The sequence below is a fragment of the Caretta caretta genome, chromosome 1 (genome assembly GCF_965140235.1).
Source record: "Caretta caretta isolate rCarCar2 chromosome 1, rCarCar1.hap1, whole genome shotgun sequence".
Lineage (NCBI taxonomy): Eukaryota > Metazoa > Chordata > Testudines > Cheloniidae > Caretta > Caretta caretta.
In genome coordinates, this window is record NC_134206.1 from 324556824 (window position 1) to 324579198 (window position 22375).

Below are 22375 nucleotides of genomic sequence, written 5' to 3' on the forward strand. Positions count from 1 at the left end.
GCTTCCAACATCGAAGGGAGCTGTAGCTGCGGGCCCATAGGGACCAGTGACCATGTGGAGCCTAGACTCAACTGCCTCGCCTGGGCAGGAGTTGAGACTGCCCAGTAGGGGATCCGGAACTGTGGCCTGTCTGAGGTCTCACTTCTCTGGATTTAGCCGGAGACAATTGACTGTCTGGCTTCTTTTTCTTCTGAGGCACCGGCGAGTGGGATCGGTGCCTGCTCTCCGCTGGACCTCAGGAGGTGCCGTGCCAGTGCCAAGCGTCCCGGTAAAGTCTTTTCTCGGCACTAAGCTGGAGTACGGTGCTGGGGCGCTCCACATCAAGGAGCACATGTTAGGAGCCAGGTCCCCTGAGCCTGGGTCCGATTGGGGGCATACAGCTGCCTCCACAAGGATCACTTTAAGCCACTGTTCCCTTTCTTTAAGGGTTCTAGGGCGGAACTCATGGCAGATCTTAGAGTGATCCTTTTGGTGACCCTCCCTTAGACACTGTTTAGCATGACGAGTGTAGATCGCTCTTTGGCCTGCGCTTTGAGCAGGCCACAGAGTTTTTAAACCCTGGGGACTGCAGCATAACATAGCTCTGGGGAGTCAAAATGGGGGGGACCCCTCAACAACTCTAATTCCTAATAACTAAGGTAAACTATATACAAAGAACAGTAGAATGTGCTTGCTAAGCAAGGACTATGGGACGTTCCAGCCAACCGTCACTAGCGATAAGAAGGAACTGAAAGAGTGGAGGGTTGGCAGGGCTCTATATTGAGCGCCATGAAGGCGGGACTCCAGGGGGTGCCCACACCAACCCGACAGATGCTGCTATGGGAAAAATCTTCTGGTCACCATGCGTGCGCGCACACCTGATTGGAATGGACATGAAAAAGCACTCAAAGAAGAATTAGGCATTACACTGTACCCTGAAGGGCACGATATTTGGAATCTATTGGGCTGCCAAAGGCAATGAATAGTCTGTATAATTATTTACATTTTAGGACAATATGCAATTTAAAACAGTTTCTACTCTGCAATTGGACATACAAGCCTAAGTAAACTAGAAATAAGGCACAGGATTTAGGGTTCTTAATAAAATATTTTAAATAACAGAAAACAGAACATAAAAAAGCATTATGGTAAGTTCTCAGGGTATAGCATGTTGGATACATCAGTAAAGATACAAACAAGTTACTACTGTAAAAATTGAGAAAAAAAGTGAGAAACACTGTTACCCAGTAAAAAAAGTCAAAACAGTTAAATAAAACATTCAGCATGACACTAGCAATTACTAAAAATTAAAACCCTTAACAAATCCCTTCAAGCCTCTACATACTCCATCCTATGTCTTCATCTAGTTTCATTCTACTTCCTTATTTGCTCCTTATGCTTTTTACCAAATACCTTGCTTTATTGATCCCTACACTTAGTTTTTCCTTTCTTGACTTTGTATCTTCTCTTATGTTACCACTTACACTTGGAAAAATATCTCACTTTCTTTCCAGTAAACACCATCCTTCTATTTAGCAATCTCCTCAGAACTCCCTTCAGGAATCAATCATTCCTTGTTATCCATAACAATAATCTCTCCTCACTCTCTCCCCTTCCTTCCCTGGTCCCTACAGCTTTTCCACATTTAGACGCTCACGAGTATCACTGGGCTGGGACAATCTTTTTAAATTTAGCCTCTCTTTTGGAGCTATTCCTTTTCATACAAGATATTATTTATTCCAATAAACTTTTTTTAAACTGTTTTAGCCACACATTAAGTACAAAACAGACAAACTTTGAATTACAAAGCTAAAATTACAAAGATTTCTTTTGCTTGTTGCTGTTCTTGCTACTCACGTCTCTCTCTCTCTCTCAAAAAAAAAAATCTCATAATGGACATATAACCCCATAACTCACATAGTTTACTAGCATTTGGGGATTAAGAAACTAAGGCCTGGTCTACACGATGGGGTTAGATCAAATTTAGCCGTGTTAGGTCAATTAAAAAAATGATTGCTTCCACATAACCAACCCCATTCCGTCGACCTAAAGGGCTCTTAAAATTGACTTCTGTACTCCTCCCCGACGAGGGGAAAAGCGCTAAAATCAACCTTGCTGGGTCAAATTTGGGGTAGTGCAGATGCAAATTGACGGTATTGGCCTCCAGGAGCTATCCCAGAGTGCTCCATTGTGACCGCTCTGGACAGCACTTTGAACTCCTATGTACTAGTCAGGTACACAGGAAAAGCCCAGGGAACTTTTGAATTTCATTTCCTGTTTGGTCAGCGTGGCAAACTCAGCAGCACAGGTGACCACGCAGTTCCCCCAGAATCGTAGAGCGTAGACTGTTTCTACGCTCTCCCTATCATCTCCATCCCTGAGGTTATCATAGACTAGAAGGCGAAAAAACCGCACTCATGATTACATGTTTTCCGAGCTCATGCAGTCCTCCTGCACTGATAGGGCACAGCTTAATGCATGAAGGCATTCAGTGGCAGAGGCCAGGAAAGAATTAAGTGAGTGCGAAGAGCGGAGGCAGGACGTGATGCTGAGGCTAATGGGGGAGCAAACGGACATGAAGCAGCACCTGTTGGGGGAGCAAACGGATATGATGAAGCGTCTGTTGGAGCTGCAGGAAAGCCAACATTCTGCACTTACTCAGCCTATAGTTGAACTGCTCCTTACTACTGTCCAGGCTTCATGAGCCAAGGGAGCAAGGGGTAGGCTGCGGTAGGTGCAACCACGCGGTGATGCCGGCTGGGAGAGCAGCCTGAGGCAGAAGCCTCCAGCTCGCATGACATTCCAGGCAGGACTCAATCTCCATGAGATGAAAATCAAAGAAGAGAATGACCTGGAGTCTCTGTCTCCCATTCGGTGCTCTAAGAGGAGAATAGCCATGTCTGTCCAGGCGCCCGTCGACCTCACTGAGGTCTGCCAGGAGCACACAGGAGACATATGATGGTTATCAGTCCTACTGCACTATCTGCCGCAAAGGCAAGGAGCTGCTGCTGTGTAGCAATGCAGTACCTTGTCTGCCAGCAGCACCCAGGAGATGTACAGTGACAGTGAGGTGAGCAGGCTCCATGCTTGCTGTGGTATGGCATCTGCACGGGTAACCCAGGAAAAAAGGCACAAAACGATTGTCTGCTGTTATTTTCATGGAGGGAGGGAGAGAGGGAGGCCTGATGACATGTACCCAAAACCACTCGTGACAATGTTTTTGCCCCATCAGGCATTGGCAGTTTAACCCAGAATTCCAATAGGCAGCGGAGACTGCAGGAACACCGCTCTGTAAGTCAATGCTAGCCACGGTAGTGAGGATGCACTCCACCAATTTAATGCGCTAAGTGTGGACATACGCAATCGACTGGATGATTTAGTTGGGGATTGGTCCTGCTTTGAGCAGGGGGTTGGACTAGATGACTTCTTGAGGTCCCTTCCAACCCTGATATTCTATGACTGCATAAAATCGGTTTCTAAAAATTAAAAGGAGTACTTGTGGCACCTTAGAGACTAACCAATTTATTTGAGCATGAGCTTTCGTGAGCTATAGCTCACTTCATCGGATGCATACCACCGACTAAGTGAGCTGTAGCTCACGAAAGCTCATGCTCAAATAAATTGGTTAGTCTCTAAGGTGCCACAGGTACTCCTTTTCTTTTTGCGAATACAGACTAACACGGCTGTTACTCTGAAACCCTTTCTAAAAATTGACTTTTATAAAATCGACCTAATTTTGTAGTGTAGACATACCCCAAGAGGAGGGTCATATTGATTAATTTGGGGAACAATAAGAGTAGGTTTAATATGAACTTTGCTGTGCTCCAAATTGTTCTTCACCTCTCTCTCTACTATTCAGGTTAATAGTAACTGAAAAGAACAATTAAGTGAAGCAATAAATAATGAATTGCTCTAGGATTTCATAAAAAGGTAATTGTGTTCCTATTTCTTTTACCCCATTGTAAACTGTATCTTTAAAAAACTGGTCTAATATCAGGTTACATTAGTACCAAAAAACCAAATTGTTTAAGAAACAGTGCAAACATTCACTTACCCTGCAACAGTTCAGCTCCTCTGCTGTCAGTATGATTGTTCCACATTTCTTCCCTGGAATTCCTCTGAAAACAAACAGCAAATATATACCTCAGAATGATTTAATATTATTTAGCGAAAACTTCCCATGCCAGCAGCCAAAATTCCACAGACATGATTTTAAGTGTCTTATCATAAAGGAAAGCTTAAATAATTTGTATTTCATGGCTAGGAGGTATAAAGCCATTAATTAATATCTTCCATGAGACAGGCTACAGCTAACTCAAGCTGAACACTAGCATGTGCCGTTGCTGGTCAGACTATTCAAAGAGGACTTGGCCTTCTTGTATTTTAAATAGTATAATTGGTACCTTAAAACACAAGTGTTTGTCTCCCAACTGTGCTGTGCAAGGATTGGGGTTAAAGACAATGAACAGGCTCAAAGAAAGTGAGAGAGTATCTTGGCAATGTGGTAAGTGGAATTTTATTTATTTGATAAAATAATTAGTTTAGAGCTATAAATTAGAGAAGAGATAGCAAAAAATCTTCAGATGCAACAGGATGGCCATTTCAACTCTTCTACCACGTGTTCTAAACAAAAGAGCTCCTGAGAAGTTGGAAAAAACTGCAATTCAACAGTTTCTTAAAAGGTGTACTGTTTCATGAGAAATTTGTTTGGACGAAACTCCAAAAACAATTTGGAAGATAATGAAATGCCTTTATTTTGTGACGACTTACTACAAAGTGCTTAGTTATGTATAATTACTACCATTATGTTAACAGCAGTACCTATAAAATAACTTTTAATGCAACAAACTAAAAAAATTAGCAAGAAAGAAATAATTAGGGCTGTCAAGTGATTAAAAAAATTAATTGTGAATAAGCGCGCTGTTAAAAAATAATAGAATACCATTTATTTAAATATTTTTTGATGTTTTCTACATTTTCAAATATATTGATTTCAATTACAACACCGAATAGAAAATGTACAGTGCTCACTTTCTATTTATTTTTATTATAAATATTTGCACTGTAAAAAACAAAATAAATAGTATTTTTCAATTAACCTAATACAAGTATGTAGTGCAATCTCTTTATCATGAAAGTTGAACTTACAAATATACAATTATGCAAAAAAGGAACTGCATTCAAAAATAAAACAATGTAAAAACATTTGGTGCTTACAAGTCCACTCAGTCCTAATTCTTGTTCATCCAGTCGTGAAGACAAACAAGTTTGTTTACATTTACAGGAGATAATGGTGCCCTCTTCTTATTTACAATGTCACCTGAAAGTGAGACAGGCGTTCGCATGGCACTTTTGTAGCCAGCATTGCATGGTATTTACCTGCCAGATATGCTAAACATTTGTATGCCCCTTCATGCTTTGGCCACCATTCCAGAGGACATGCTTCCATGCTGACGATGCTCACGAAAAAAATTAAACGTGAGCTGTAGCTCACGAAAGCTTATGTTCAAATAAATTGGTTAGTCTCTAAGGTGCCACAAGTACTCCTTTTATTTTTGCGGATACAGACTAACATGGCTGCTACTCTGAAACCTTAATTAAATTTGTGACTCAACTCCCTGGGGGAGAATTCTATGTCTCCTGCTCTGTTTTACCCACATTCTACCATATATTTCATGTTTTAGCAGTCTTGGATGATGACCCAGAACATGTTGTTGTTCATTTTAAGAACATTATCACTGCAGATTTGACAAAATGAAAAGAAGGTACCAATGTTAGATTTCTAAAGATAGCTATTGCAATTGACCGTAGGTTTAAAAAGCCGAAGTCTGAGAGGGACGAGATGTGGAGCATATTTTGGAAGTTTTAAAAGAGCAACACTCCATTGTGGAAACTATAGAACCTGAACCACCAAAAAAGAAAATCAACCTTCTGTTGGTGGCATCTGACTCAGGTTATGAAAATGAACATGTGCTGGTCTGTGCTGCTTTGGATCATTATCGAGCAGAACTCGTCATCTGCATGGATGCATGTACTCTGGAATGGTGATTGAAGCATGAAGGGACATATGAATCTTCAGCATATCTGGCATGTAAATATCTTGTGACGCCGGCTACAACAATGTTATGCTAATGCCTGTTCTCACTTTCAGGTGACATTGTAAAACTAGAAGTGGGCACTATCTCCCGCACTATCTCCCGCAAATATAACCAAAACTTGTTTGTCCGAGTGATCGGCTGAACAAAAAGTAGGACTGAGTGGACTTGTAGGCTCTAAAGTTTTACATTGTTTTGTTATTGAGTGCAGTTATGTAACAAAAAAAAAATCTACATTTGTAAGTTGCACTTTCACAATAAAGAGATTGCACTGCAGTACTTGTATGAGGTGAATTGAAAAATGCTATTTTTGTTTATAATTTTTACAGTGCAAATATTTGTAATAAAAATAATATGAAGTGAGCCCTGTATTAATAATTTTCAATTGAAATTAAAACTGCGATTATTCGGGATTAATTTTTTGAGTTAATCACATGAGTTAACTGCGATTCATCGACAGCCCTAGAAATAATATATTGTTTTTATGGGGGGAAAGGTACAGAATAGATTCTTATACCAGAGAGCTATATTAATTAAGAATATAAAGGACAGACATCTTGTTTGACAGTAGCCAGTGCCAGATGGTTCAGAGGTAGGTGTAAATACTCAGCATTCACTTATTTGCACAATACTATACCATACATGGGTAATTTCTTTCTGACTCTTGCCTGTGATCAGTTTATACCATAAAACATGAGCCTTAATAGTCACTATTTTAATTTTATCCAAGCCAATAAATCTCAAGTGTCTCCTCCTTGTGGTACGGGGAGTGAAGATGTGGCAAAAAATGCACTGAGTTACTAAGTCTCATCCAGACACAGAAGGCAATGGATGTGGGTATCAGTCTCTGGTATGATCACCACACCTCTTGAAGGCCTTATGATGCCAAAAGGGACAAGTAAACTATCGTATACTACTCTATGCAAACTACTTAAGGAAAAACCTAGTCTTGAGGACACAAATATAAAGTCTGATTTGCTCTTTGCAGTGGTGGCAGAGGAAGTGAGGCAGCTGGGAGGTAAATTCTCTTACTGGAGTACAGCAATGACATCACCTTTGTATGAGAACTGTCATGCCTCTCCAATGGACAAAGCTTTTCAACATAGTTCTGTAGATTGACATCACAAGCACCATATTCAATTAGTGGGAATGCCCCTATAATTCGCCATTTTACGGAAAAGATCATTTAGAAATGTCTTACAATGTTAAACTTTCATTGAAACCAGTTTTCATAACCCTCTCCTGTAAAACCAAGATCTCCAAGCAGCCTGAGTTTAACTAAACAGGCTTTGAAGGAAAGGAAATTTTAAAAAAATAATCCTTGAAATACACACAGACCTTAAAATATCTTTTCATACCATGTGACAATATTTTAGGCTTGATACTTAAATATTTTTTGTAGGACAAGAAGTTCTGTATTCTAATGAAAAATTGGAAATCTGCCCTTTCTGCTGCATCACACAGTAACCAATTCTAGCCATCTTGGCTCAAGGAGGCATCTGATCTTAAATTTGTCATCAACCTGAGGCTGAAAATTGCCCATCCTGTATATCACTGTATTCTGAAGTGTGGATTCCACATTTGAGAGAAAAGGAATAAATTCTCTCTGGCACAGGCACACACACACACACACACTCACTCGCTCTCTCTTTTAGTTATATAATTGTACCAGTTTAAAAAACATTAATACAAAAATGTTTTAGTCAAAATTAATTAGCTCTCTGTAAAGTCAAAAAACTAATTATTCCCCCCCTCAGAATTTTCATTAATCCAGTTAATTCTCTCTAAAATGAATTTCATAAGTAGTAAAGGGTTCTGATTCTTGGAATATATCATCTTGCAAGATTCTCACTCCTGCGTTTCAGCATCTAAGTTTGATATAGGTGAAACTGCCTAAAAGTACTATTGTCTCTTAAGGGTGTGAGCCAACCTCTCCTCCACACACTTCTTACCTGCACCTACAACTACTGGCTTGAACATTACAATTAGTTTGTGACTGACCTCCCTCAAATTAAGCCAATCACCATCTATTTGAAAAATCAGGCCTCAAAAGCAGAAATAATAAACTCAGTACATGTACATACATAACATAATCAGTAACTAATGAACAAATATACCACACTCCAAACTCTGAGGGGAGATGGGAGAGTGAGAATCTTGCAAGATTATATCTCTAATGAAACACAATGGAATCTAAGTCATTTTCTGTCCTCTGAAGATATCTGTGCAAAATTCTTACTCCTTGAAAGCAATGAGCTCAAGGATGTCCAAAGGAAAACATTATATAGTAACTACTAAAATGGCTGAAAGAACAAAGACAAATGCCATCAAGGAAAAAGGTTTTTGTGGGTTTTTTTGTTTGCTTTTTTTAAATAAGAGGTAAAAATTACCTCCCAAACACATCAGCCTTCACCAATAAAAAGCTGCGAAGATGTAGAACATGACCCAACCACCAGAAAAACCATTCCAAAAATCGTATCAACTCAGTGGAGGGACATGCTGAAGAAACAGAAATTCCAGAAAGTGGGAGTGACAGGACTCCCTTGGAAACAGAACTATAGAACTGCAAGATCAAAGCAGAAACACTCTGTATGGTCTTCAAGCGTGGTTAGAGAACTAGTGCATTCTCCCTTTAAGACAGGCACGGGGAATGACTCTCTTGTATTGGCCACCTCTGAGAGACAGACAGCAAGAGCAAGACAGCAGGTATGCCAACGCAGTGAGCTGGGCTGCTTAGGCCAGAATATGAATTTGTATATAAATGCTCTTGTAAATAAACCCTGTTTAGTTTACCCTATCCTGTGTGGATCTCCATTCCTGTGAGCAGTCTGAGTGAAGACAATACAGAGTCTTTAGAGATAGAGTACAAGCAGTACTGTCTAGTAGAGCTGGACAGATAATTGGTTTTTCAGATTGGCCCACAAACTTTAAAAAAAAAATCAAAAAATATTTTCTGTTCTGAAAATGTTTGGAATTTGTCAGCAAACTGGAAATCTGTTTCAGGCCAACAAATGTGTGTGTGTAGTCCAGTGGTTAGGGCACTTCCTGGGATATGGGAGACTCAGGTTTGAATCCCCTCTCTTTAGCAGGGACTTCAAACTCAAGTCCATTAGGTCTTCCCCCTGCCAGATGGGCATCTTAACCATCAGGCTATAGTCTATTTTGCTCACAGTCCCTCCTAGTGAAACTGTTCACTGGGCCAGAGAGAACAATGCTATAACCAGAGATGCCATTTACAGAGGGCAGGGGGGCACCTGACACCCCCCCCTCCCCCAGTTTCATACCAGAGGTCTGCTCGTGGTGCACACTGCAGTACCATGCAGCCAGGTCCCCTTCTCCAGGAGCTGGGGCTCTTCTGGTCAACTTCCTCTGCCATGCTAGCTCACCCACCCTGCCCCGTTGTCTGCCTCCACCAATCACTAGCTGAGACTATACGGAGTGACAATCCTCCTAACCAATAGTAGCGAGGCAGTGAGCAGCGCCTCTGGGGGTGGAGCATGCAAAGAGGTCAGTCAGAGTGGGAGTGGGAGCATAGGGTACCCTGTGGTAGTGGTAAAAGCATAAGGTACCCTTTGGTTGGGGTGAGTAGGAGGGGAGGAACACAGGGGCCCTACTGGTGGTGGTGGGAGTATAGGGTACCCAATGGTGGGGGTGGGGGGGGAGAAGCAGATGGCCTCCAGTGCTGGAGGGAGCACAGGGTCCCCCTTGATAGCAATGGGAAGGAGAGAGAGAGAGCACGGCCGCCAGTGGCGGGGGTGTTGGAACCTGGGGGGGCCAATAGGTTTGGAAAGGGGAGAAAGTCTCCAGGGGAAAGGAGAGGTGAGCGAACAGGTCTTTCCCCTGAGGGAGGGGCCAGTGAGCGTAGGAGGAGCAGCTGAGGGGGAACAGTCCCTGGGGCAAGGATCCTGAAGGAGGGGGAGCTGAAAAAGGGTGGAGGGCTAGGAACAGCTAAGTGGGTCTTGGGGGTCTGTTTGCCCTCAGAGGAGCAGGAAGCACCCTCACCTATCCCTGGGAAGAGACCAGTGACAGACCCTTCTGGTCCAGAAAAAATGGTTACCTACCTCTCGTAATTCAAGATGTGTTGCTCATGTCCATTCCAAGTAGGTGCACAGTCGCCAGAAGAAAAGTAGTACTTGTGGCACCTTAGAGACTAACCAATTTATTTGAGCATAAGCTTTCGTGAGCTACAGCTCACTTCATCGGATGCCAGAAGGTTTTTCCCCTAACAGTATCTTTAGGGTTGGCTCAGGTGCCCTCTGGAGTCATGCCTTCATGAAGCTGCATATAGGGCCCTGCCCTGCCAACCTGCCACCTCTCCAGTTCCTTCTTGACAGATTACTCTGACAGAGGTGAAGGCGGGTGGGTCTTGAAATGGACATAAGCAACACATCTTGAAGAACAACGGTTACGAGTGGTAGGTAACTGTTTTTTCTTCTTTGAGTGCTTGCTCATGTCGATTCCAAGTAGGTGACTTCCAAGCTTTACTTAGGAGGCGGGGTTGGAGTTCATGGAATTGCTGATTGAAGCACCACTTTGCCGAATGCTGCATTGTTCCTGGCATGCTGGGTAATGGCATAATGAGAAGTAAAAGTGCGGACCGAGGGCCACACTGCCGTTCTACAGACATTCCTGGATTGGGACTTGGGCCAGGAAAGCCACCGAGGAAGACTGAGCCCGAGTGGAATGAGCAGTCAGCGTGGGGGCAGGTATGTTTGTTTGCCAGATCTTAGCATGCTTGGATGATCCACGATGATACCCTTTGGGAGGACACTGGGAGGCCCTTCATCCTGTCCACCACCAGCTCCACAAACAGCTGGTTCAATTTACGAAACAGCTTTGTTTGCTCAATATAAAAAGCCAATGCATGCCAAATGTCCAGGGAATGGAGCCTCTGCTCCTGATTATTAGCGTGAGGCTTCAGGAAAAAAAACTGGGAGAAAGATGTCTAGGTTGGCACGAAAATGCAAGACGACCTGAGGGAGAAAGGCCAGGTGCGGTCAAAGTTGCACCTTATCCTTGTAAAAGATGGTATACGGAGGGTCAGATGTGAGGGCCTTGAGCTCGGATACCCTTCTAGCTGAAGTTATTGCAACCAGGAAAGCTACCTTCCATGATCCATAGAGCAGTGAGCATGTCGCCAAGGGCTTGAATGGAGGCCCTATCTGCCTTGGGGGCACCAGATTAAGGTCCCAAGCCAGGGTTGGTTGCTGATCCTGTGGGTACAGCATATCCAGTCCTTTAAGAAAACGCGGCACCATTGGGTTAGCAAAGGCCAAGCAGCCTGCCTCTCCTGGGTGGAATGCCGAAATGGCAGCCAGGTGAACCTTTATTGATGAGAGTGACAAGCCTGCTGCTTCAAATTTAGCAGGTAGTCCAAGATAAAGGGTGTTGAAGATTGCGTCGGAGAGGTATGGCTCTGCAAACACCAAATCGAGAATCTCTTCCACTTGGCTAAGTACGTAGCCCTGGTGGATGATTTCCTACTGCCAAGGAGTACCTCCCTAATATGATCTGAGCGTATGAGCTCTATCGGGTTTAACCATGCAGCTTCTAAGCCGTGAGGTGGAGAGATTCGAGATTTGGGATGCGGGGGCCGGCCACGATGCTGGGTGATCAGATCTGGAACTAAAAGTAGGGCGATTGGGCTGTCCACTAATAACTCCAACAGGATGGTGTACCAATGCTGGCAGGACCAGGCTGGAACCATCAATATCACTGATTCTGCGGATCTTGAGGAGGACCTTGTGAACGAGCGGGATAGGTGGTCCAGATGAACTGCACATCAGCATCAGAGAGCTGACAGAAGCGACAGCTCTGCTGGAGACCAGAAGCCCTGAGTTCTGTGCTCTCTGAGGTGTGCTCCCCACCCTACTGCTGATGCATCAGTAACCAGACACAGCAAAGGGTGCTGTTTGGAGAAAGGGATGCCTGCGCACACCATTCACATGTCGACTCACCACTGAAGAGTCTTGAGAACCAGCAGTGAGAGTGTGACTACTCTGTCCAGTCTGCCCAGTCAATACACTGATGCTAGCCAGGCCTGGAGAGATCTGAGCCTCGCGCGTTGCACTACATACATGCAAAATGTCATGTGCCAGAGGAGTTTTAAGCAATTCCTTGTAGTCCAGCAGTAGTCATGGGGTATTGCCTGAGGTCTTGTATAATGTCGTCCATAGCTTGAAAACGGGACTGTGGTACGAAAGCCCCGGCTTGCCTTGAGTCTAACACTGCCCCTGTGAACTCTATTCTCCGAGTGGGGGTTAGTCAACTTTTGCACATTCAGCAAGAGACCCAATCTGTCAAATGTGGACCTTATCAAATTGACCTGTTGTTCCACTTGCATCCTGGAACAGCCCTTGACCAACCAGTCGTCCAGGTATGGGAATACCTGAACGTGCCTTTTCCTCAGGAAGGCGGCTACAACTGACGTGCATTTGGTGAATACCCAAGGGGCCGATGACAGGCCAAAAGGGAGGACTATGAAATTGTTAGTGAATGCTACAAAACTTAGGAACCTCCTGTAGGGCAGGATTATGGAAATGTGGAAGTATGTGTCCTTCAAATTGAGGGTGGCATACCAATCCCCTGGATCCAGGAATGGGATGATGGTGGCCAAAGAGACCATACAAAACTTTAGTTTCTTCATGAACCTGTTGAGGTTGCGCAGACCTAGGATGGGTCTAACCACAGGTAATTTGGGGCCACCCATCGTAGGAATGAGATAGACGGGCCAAAAAGAGTAGTAACAGATCCAGAATTTGCGTTGGTATATCGCCCCCGGACACATCTTCAAAAAGTCTGCCTAGGACCTGAGGGTTGTCTTGACGATCCCGACCCCTGGCTGTTAGGGGGTTGAGACTGGTGATGCCAATGGCTTCTGCCCCTTCTTCTATAGAAGTCCCGCCTAGAATGCCCCTGATATGGGCGCGGCATAGGCAGGGATTTAAAATGCTTGCGCTGTGTGGTAGGTGTGTGATGCCCCAGAGATTTGAGAGTGGCTTGAGAGTCTTAAGCTATTCAGCTTTGGGTCAGTTTTCTCTGAAAACAAGATGGAGCTCTCAAAAGGGAGATCCTGAATAGTCTGTTTAATCTCCTCCGGGAGGTCTGAAGCCAGGAGCAACAAAACATTGCAATCCCCGAAGACATGGTGCGGTTTACTGAGTCTGCTGAGTACATTGAGGCCTGCAATGAGGTCTTGCCACAGCCTTGCCCTCGTCAACCAAGGCCAAGAACTCAGACTTGGAGTCTGCTGGCACAAACTCCTTAAATTTCAAATTTTAAATTGCGTCCCAGGATTAAAAATTATAGAGACTTGAGGATTCCCTGCTGGTTCACAAAGTGAAGCTAGAGCCCTCCAGTGGAATGCACCTTCCTCCAAAAGAGATCCAGCTTCTTTGTGTCCTTTGCCCGGGAAATGGGTTCCTGTTACCCCGCCTCTCCCGCTCGTTGACCGCCACCACCACCACCAAGTCCAGTGGGGGGCACGTAAAGAGATATTCGTACACCCTTTTTAGGAGTTCCAGATGGGCTCAACTATCCGGTGGGCCAGGAACCGATGTTCCCGCTACTGCCTCATCGGGGAAGGATGAGGAGGAAACCCGGGCCAGTACAGGGCCTTCTTGCCCGTCCGGTTCCTTGAAGCATTCCCAGTTATCTGTAACTGCGCCCATCTCGGTGCAGACTGTGGTGCCGACTGCAGTGCCAACAACTATGTCATCCACGGTGCTGGCAGCATCCTGGATGGCGCTCATCCATCTGATGCCACCAAGAAGGATTGAAAAGGAACCCTGGGATTGATGGTATGTCCACGGGGTCCAAAAGGGCTACTGCGCTGGCATCTGCCACTGGCCATGGCACGGGTGGAAAGGACTATGCCATCTCCGGTCTCTGGGGATGTCTCTGCCCTCCGTGCCAGCTATTCCTGGAGACATAGGGCTCCACCTCCAAATCTGCAGAGGAGTCCAAGCGCAGAGACGACGGTGGAGCGGTGCTGGACAGTGCTGGGGAGAGGGTGAACAGAGACATGATTGCCAGCTTGCTCCTGGGATGGCACCAGCAGTCTTTGCAGTGCTGGAGGCTTCAGGACTGATGACCTCTCATGCAGGTTGGGAAAGTGCAGGCCCGCCAGGGCTATCAGATCCCTGGCTGCCTCAAAGGTCTCTGGTGTGGAGGGGAGATCTAAGTCCTCCACTTAATCCTCTTCCACAGGTGCCGGCTCAACGGACCAGCGTGGGCCTGGAGTCAATGGTGCTGGTGACCCCAGAGTCCTTTCTCAGTGCCACTTCCTGATTACCAGATAAGGCTGGGGCTGGGAAGCTAATGAGCTAATTATCCCATTAACAAGGAGACTGGATAAAAGAGCACAGGAAGAAAGTGAAAGAAGGGAAGAAACAGGAGACACAGAAAGAGAAAAAAGGCTAGAGGGCCTGACAAAAGGGAGTTCTCTGGAAGAAAACATTCCCCCTCCCCTTTTTGCAGAAGGGGGGAGTAAAGCTAGATAGCCTTGAAAATACTATGTGAAAGGTGGCAGAGTGAAACACAATAAACAAACTACACTGTGGAATCTACAAAAGGGAAGGTCTTTGAGCGGTCTCTGTGCAAAGCAAAGAGGACAGAGCCAGGAGACCCTGCACACACGGGAGCTTGTCCAGTATCCTGCCTTTATCCAAAGAAATGGAAAGCTTGATGGGCGAGCTGGTGTAAAGGTTTAGCAAGTCGGGAGATGGAGGAGATGGCTGGTTGAACAGCAGAAGGAAATTCAGAAGACCTTGAAGACGTTCCAGCAGCCCCACCACTTGGAAAGACAGTCCTTGTTTGTCTGGCAGGCTGAGCAACAAAAAAGCCTGCTGGAATTTATAAGACAATAATCCCAGGTGCATCAATAGCTACTACCAAGGGTACTGAGACCTGCAGCATGAATCAGCATTCAGCTGCCTGGGAGTAGGTGTGACCTTAAGAGCCCCTCAATGCCCACTGTCAGAGAGCCCACTATACGGTGAGTCATATCGGGCCTGACACACTGTTGTTATAATACGTACCCAAAAAAAGGTATCTTGTAAGGTATCATATGTAAGCCAGTGATATGCCGGTCAGGAATATCACTGCGTGATGTATGTCTGGGTTGTGTACAAACAGATATGCATGTGTGCTAGAATGAGGCAGCAGTTAATGAAAAGTACGTTTACATATAAGGTAAACAAAGCAATCAAGCTAAGAAAAAGCAGAGGACACAGTTTAATGAGCACACCAGGGGACAGTCTGCACCCCCAAAAATTATTCCTGGCTCTTGAGACAAAGACAGTGGACTTTGAGAAATATAAGAGGAACAAAAAGACATTGTAGTGATCCATCACTTCAGGAACAAAGGGGACAGTACCCGATGATTCTGTGGAAGCTGAATCCCTGGCCTGGAGACGCTGGTAACATGATATGAAAAAACTGCTTAGGCAAAGAATGTAATTTGCTAAGATTAAGTTTTAGTTGCCAGGAAGTGTCTTTTGTTTTGTTTGTAGCTATACCTGTCTCTTTTTCTGTTGCTTAGTATCACTTAAATCTCTGTTCTTTATTAACAATCTTATCTTAGTTTTACTATAAACCAATTCCGTGCTGTTATATGAAGGGTGAGTCTTCAGCTAAACTAAAAGCTAGTGTGTGCTCTGTCTCTAACTTCTGTGAGTGTCCAGTAAGAGGGACTGCACACTGCAGAGAGATGTCCCTGGGGAACTTGGGACTGGGGTTCACTGATTGTTATCTGCAAGGCAAGGTTTAGACTGGCGCAGCTTTGAGGAGTTTCCAAAGCAAGCAGATAGACAGTCTGGTGTGTCGGGGAGCTGACACTCAGCATAGCAGCAGCCAAACTCTCATTTGCTAAGGCAGAGGGGTAAAACAGTGGCTTGTGGTTCTGGTTTCCTAGAGAAAAGCATCACAGTAGGCCTTTGCAAGATGGGCCCTGTGGATGACCCTAACAGGTTTTTGATCACTTTTGAGTAGGTGTGGTGGCAGAATGAGACGGGGAATATGGGCCCTACAGGGGAAGCTCAGGCAGTCTACATGGCTCTCAGTGACCAGCAGGTAGAGGATTATGAAGTGGTTTAGGCAGCCATCCTCAACCAGGTGGGGCTTTCAACAGAAAGAAATACCGGCAAAAAGTTTGAGACAAGATAGCCTGGGAGATTATGGCCCAAGGCATTTGCTCAAAATTGCCAGACTGGGCCTCTCACTGGCTGAGGTCAGACACCCAAGGTATGAGCGATATCATGGATACTGTCATATTTGAACAGTTCCTTCAGAGTCCCTGGAGAATACTCAAATATGGGTCAGGCAGCATCAAACTGGTTACCCCATATACAGCAGTTAAACTAACAAAAGAGTTTGTAGAGGAGGACATTCCCAGAGGGAGCTGGTAGTTTAAGGGGACTGACACAGGGAGGAAGACCAGCCAGCATACATCTGGAAAGGACACCAAGAAGAAGAAGGAGCAGCCTAGAGGAGCACCCATGGGGTCTCAGGCTATTGTGTTTACCAGCATGGGCAGCAGGAACATATAAAAAGAGCCTGCCCATAAATGGAGTGTGGGTTTACAGAAATCTGCGGTTGGGCCAGAACCCTGGGCAGGGAGAAGGAAGGAAGTTAACAACTTTTTCTGTGATGTTGGGAAAGAGATATCAAAGGGTCTGGTGAACCCTTCCTCCATCTGTTCACTAATCAGGAGGGAGCTGGTGAAACCCCATTGGCTAATTTACAGAGCAAGAGAGAAGCTTAAATGTATACATGGGGGTAAGAAATTTTGCCCTATGGCACAGAAAGTTTGGAGGAAGTTTAAATGGAAGTGGGTTGCCAAACCCAGCTGAGTTAGGCACAGACCAGAACCCCTTCCCATTAGGGAGGCAAAGGGGTGTCGCAATCCCAGAGGGAAGGTGTGAAACCCACAGTGAAAGGGAAAAAAAGGAGTTGTTAAATGTAAAAGGGTTGGAAAATAATAAACAGGAGAACATGTCAAAGAGAAAATAAAGAGAGGGGTGTGCCCAAGAGAAAGAAGAAAATAAAAGAAGGAAATAATCTCAGGGGATAAAGATAACCTGAGCTCATTAACAGAGGTTGAGCAGTTATCAGAACTCTCACCTACAGAATTCCAAAAGGAGGGATCCCAAGAGGTTCAGCGGGTTAGGGGAACAAGCAACCATGGGTAATCAGGAGGAGGAGGGGCACCAGCAGGTCCTTCCACTAAACAAAGAGGACAAGAACAAGGAGAGTCCCCCCGGGGTTGCCCCTGGTGTGAAGACCTGTGGGCTGAAGTGGAATTATGGGGGTAACCTCCACCAGTCAAATTTGATTTTGGTGGGTAAAGAATAGATGGGCCCTACATGGGGATCCTGGATGACCACCTTGGGAGCAAAGAAAGGCTGAAGTTGAGTAGCACTTCTGGTAAAGTGGGGACAGCATGGGGAAAGGAATACACTTCTGTCTGGCAAAGGGGGCAAGCGTGTGACAGAGTTGAACCAATTAGGTCCTCAGAGAGTGCCTGACTAAGGAGAGTTCTGATTATCAGATAAGGTTGTGGCTGGGAAGTTCATGAGCTAATTAGCTCATTAACAAGAAGACTGGATAAAAGAGCACAGGAAGGAAGTGAATTGGGAGGAGAAAAGGGATAGTGGGTGTTGACAAAATGGAGTTCTCAGGAAAGAGACACCTCCCCCACCTTCTGCAAAAGGAGTAATAAAGTTGGATAGCATTATAAATACTAAGACTTCATTACGAAGTAAAAGGTGGTGGAGTGAAACAGTAAACAAACAACAAGGTGGTATCTACAAAAAAAGGTCTCTGAGCAGTCAGTGTGAAGCAAAGAGGATGGGAACAGGGTGACCCTATTACATGTGGTCTGAAAACAGTGAGATAGACTCCCAATCCACAAGGGTTTACCTATCAGAGCTCTGATTAACTCTGTAGACTAGATCAGCATCAGAATAATTTTGTATTGTAAGTGAAATCAATATATTTGAAAATGTGGAAAACATCCAAAAATATTTAAATAAATGGTATTCTATTATTGTTTAACAATGCGATTAATTGCAATTAGTTTTTTAAATCTCTTGACAGCCCTAATATTTAACAAATTATTTAACCAGATGGCTCACCACTAGCTTTATCACTGGTCCAGTTCCGGTCATTTTCTATCCTTAAGTAGGGTCTGGTTAATCAATTTTATTAAAATTCCAAAGTTGTACACCCCTGTTCACTGCTGCCAGAACAGACTGCTTTAAGGTTTCATGGATTCCAAAGCCAGAAGAAATCAATGTGATCATATTGTCTGACCTCCTATATAACACACACCACAGAACTTCCTCAAAATAATTCCTATTTGAACTAGGGCATATTTTATAGAAAAAACAAACATCCAATCTTGCTTTACAAATTGCCAGCGATAGAGACTACACCACAATCTCTGGTAAATTGTTCCAATTGTTAATTACCCTACAATTCTGCCTTTTCAACTCTACTATATCCATCTTGTAATGGGACCACTGTTAAGATTCTTTTTGTTTAAAAGCCCCTTTTTATTGTCCTTAAGCCTGCTGGCCATAAATTTCTCCTTCTGTCTCTTATATGTTTTTTCTTCATGTCCTTTGGTTTCTTGATTAATTTTGTTCCCAACATCTGAATCTTGTTCCCTCTTTTCACCTTCTCCTTTTGTCGTAAGTTAAATGCCCTTCTGACTACTTTAGCCAGCCTGTCCCCAAGAAAATTGGCTCCCCTTCTACTGAGATGGAGGCCATCCACACCATACTCCCCCTCTCCCATTAGAAGGTGGGCCAATGTTCCACAAAACCAAAACCACCTATCCTATTTTCTCTTTAATGGTTCTCCATGTGCGGGAGATTTCTCCCTCTACCTCCTTTTTCTGGAGGAAAGGGTACTCGCTCTGTCCAGGGAGGAGGCGCCTAGAGAGTCCCTAGGATGGATAAAAATCAATGATTTAAAAAATAAATAAATAAATAAAAATTGAATTTTTTTTAATTTAAATCGGATTTTTTTGATAAAATGCTTTTTGAGGAAAAAACCTACCTAAAAGATAGTTTTAATTAAGATACATTATAGCTCAAAGGTATCTCATCATGGAATAGGGATTATAAATTCTAATTCTATAGTATGACAATATATTCATGTAACATTTAAGAAAAGTTTTGTAAATGAGTTCCAATAGTTCATGGATTAGGGACCCAATCTTATGGGGTTCCAGGGGCTTCTGTATAGATTATTTAGGTTAATCTTTCTATCAAACCAATGGGACTCAGTGCTCAGTCTAGAAGATACCATCAGAGATGCTTAGTTTTGCAGTTCTCAAACTGTGGATTTGTGTCTCCAGAGATAACATCCTTGTTAACAGCAAAAATGTTTTTAAAATAAAAATAAATACATACATACATACATAATAGAGAGGCAAGAAATAACAGACCTCAACCCTATTGTCCCTCTGCAAATTTGTGTACACAGAGTCAATCCCTTACCTCTCTATAAAAGTGCAAAGTTTCAAAAAGTTCAATGAATAGAAGATTGTTGGGGGCAGAATAGATCTGTACAAAGGAGAAGAAGTCTGGAGATAAATGTGAGAAGAGAGGGAGAGGGACAGGCACTAGAAACAAAAGTGAAACTGTTTGAGCAGCATATTCCAGAAGTCTTGAGGTCTTTCTGAGTGTAGCCTTCATTGATTTGAGATCTACCATTCTCTCACTAGAAAGGAAACCCTATAATGGCAGCAGGCCGTAAAAGAGACCCAGTTTGGGAATATTTTAATGAAGTTCCTCTACCTGTGGGTAAGACAAGCATGCATGCAAAATGCAAACAGTGCAACAAAGAAATGCAAGGTCTGGTTTCCCGAATGAAACAACATCATGAAAACTGTTCCTTCTCAGGAGGAAGCGGTGTTGAAGATGATGAAACGAACATGTTTGAACATGCAGGATCTTTAGGTTGGTAAACTTTTTTATATCATTCTTCTTTAAGGACTGCCTGTCTTCCTTTTGGACTATTCTTGAATTCTCATGTTACTCTATATTTTTTGCTCAAACAACTATGGTACTATCATTTTAGATGCAGTTGTGATAAATAAATAGCTGAAATTGGCAGATCTTCCTTTTACAATTTCACCTTTGAAGTAGTACTGAGTGTCAGTGAAAGCAATAAGTAATACTAAATGAGCAGTATGGTAATAATAATTAAATAACTGCATTGACTTATTTTGTTTAGGAGAATCCATCCTCAACATACAGGATTCTGAAGACTATCCACCTTCAAGATCACCATCATTTTCTATAGTTTCAGAGTTATCTGCCAATCATAGTGTTTCAGTCACATCATCATGTATGTCACATAGCCACAGTATATCACCTGTAGCAAAAAGAAAAAAAAAATCTCCATCACCCAGAAACAACCATAGATAAGTTTGTGATCAGAACCAGAGGATTACAAAAAGAGGTTTACTCATTAAGACCAGGATACAGTCCACCCAACAGAGCAGATGTCGCAGGCAAATTGCTGGATAAGGTGTATGCAAGAGAAACTGAGCAGCATGCAAAAGGTCTAGAGCGTAAAATTGTTAACCTGAGTCTTGATGGGTGGAGCAATATCCACAATGATCCTGTTGTATGTGCTTGTGTGACAACAGAAGGAGGGAATGTCTTCCTTACAGAAAAAATTGATACATCAGGAAATGCACACACAGCAGAATACTTACAAGAAGCAGCAGTAAAAGCTATAACAAACTGAAAAAAATTTCAAATTTCTAGTACGCAGCTTGGTCACAGACAATGCTACAAATGTATCCAAGATGAGAAGAAATTGTTTAGAAGAGAGTCCCAAGCTAATAACATACGGTTGCAGTGCTCATTTGATGCAACTCCTAGCCAAAGACTTCAGTGTTCCAGAAATAAGGCTAATTTTGTTGAAATTGAAAAATACTTCCGTAACTACCACTTTGCAGCAGCTGCTCTGAAAAAAGTGGGAGGAACCAAGCTAACTCTCCCACAAGACATGCCATGGAACTCAGGAGTGGACTGTTTTGAGCACTATCTCAAAAACTGGCCTAATCGAATGACAGTTTGTGAACAAAATCATGAAAAAAATAGATGGCACCATCACAGCCAAAGTTCTCAACATTAGGCTTAAGAGAAATGTTGAACACATGCTGAATACCCTGAAGCCTATTTCTGTAGCCTTGAACAAAATGCAGGGAAATAGCTGCTTTATTGCTGATATGGTTGAAATTTGGAAGGAACTGAGTGAGATGTTAAAAAAAGAAATATGCAATGACAGAGTTAAATTACAAGCATTATAAAAACAAATGGAACAAGCACTATCTCCAGCTCATTTTCTTGCAAATAGTCTCAATACTCAGTACCAGGGTCAAACCTTAACTGCTGAAGAAGAGGAGTTGGCTGTGACATGGACATCCCACAATCATCCCTCCATAATGCCAACTATAATAAACTTCAGAGGTAAGGGTGAACCATTCAAGAAATAGATTTTGCTGATGAGGTTTTAAAGTCACTCCAATGAACTGGAGGAAGTCACTTAAGCATTTGGATTCAGAGACTGTTGAAGTGATAATCCCACTTTTAGCAGCAGCAGCTTCTTCTGCTGGTGTAGAAAGAATATTTTCTTCCTTTGGACTAATTAATTCCAAATTGAGAAATAGTTTGGGACCTGAAAAAGCAGGAAAGCTTGTTTTTCTTTTCCAGATTAAGAACAAACAGGAAAATGAAGGTGAAGAAAACTGACTTAGCTGCAGAAAGCCAATATTTTAAGTTTCTGATGTTGACCTGGCTGAAATAGTCAATTTAATTTTTGTTTTTTAAACATTTCATTTAAAATTGTTTTTAACTAAAATAGTTAACAAAACCAAAAAACTGATTTTAAAAAAACTTGAATGTTTAACTAAATTAAAAAATTCATATGCATGTTTTATTAAAATATTATATGTTCGCTGTTGAAGAAAAAAATCCAGAATACATAACATTTAAATGTCTGTCTGGTGACGTTCTCCTCCTAATACAGCATGGCAAGAAAGTCCTCCAAATATTAATGGATTAACCTGCTGACTTGGAAATATTTATGAAGTCATTAGGAGATGACTTATCTGCTTCAATTACCATTAGTAAATGAAATAACCAATAATTCACTTTCTGATATAGCTATAAAACTAATCTGAAAAGTTTTCAAAATAAATCACTTTAAAAATGTATAGTGTGTACCTTCTAAAAATGAAACCTACATCTATCTCTGAGTTGTGAAGAATATATATTTAA

The 22375-nt window shown here is 43.0% G+C and overlaps 1 protein-coding gene across 8 annotated transcripts in view; it reads right to left on the minus strand.

Annotated features, from left to right (window-relative positions):
• The window catches only part of CPNE8 (copine 8), a 290234-nt gene that overhangs the window by 185098 nt on the left and 82761 nt on the right, over positions 1–22375 (minus strand). For all 8 annotated transcript variants that reach the window (XR_007354651.2, XR_007354650.2, XR_007354652.2 and 5 more), the window contains exon 7: positions 4034–4097. Coding sequence is in view for 5 of the 8 variants with exons in the window: in XM_048836289.2 (XP_048692246.1) it covers positions 4034–4097 (64 nt within the window). In the remaining 3 variants the exon portion in view is untranslated. The remainder of the gene's footprint in view (positions 1–4033; positions 4098–22375) is intronic.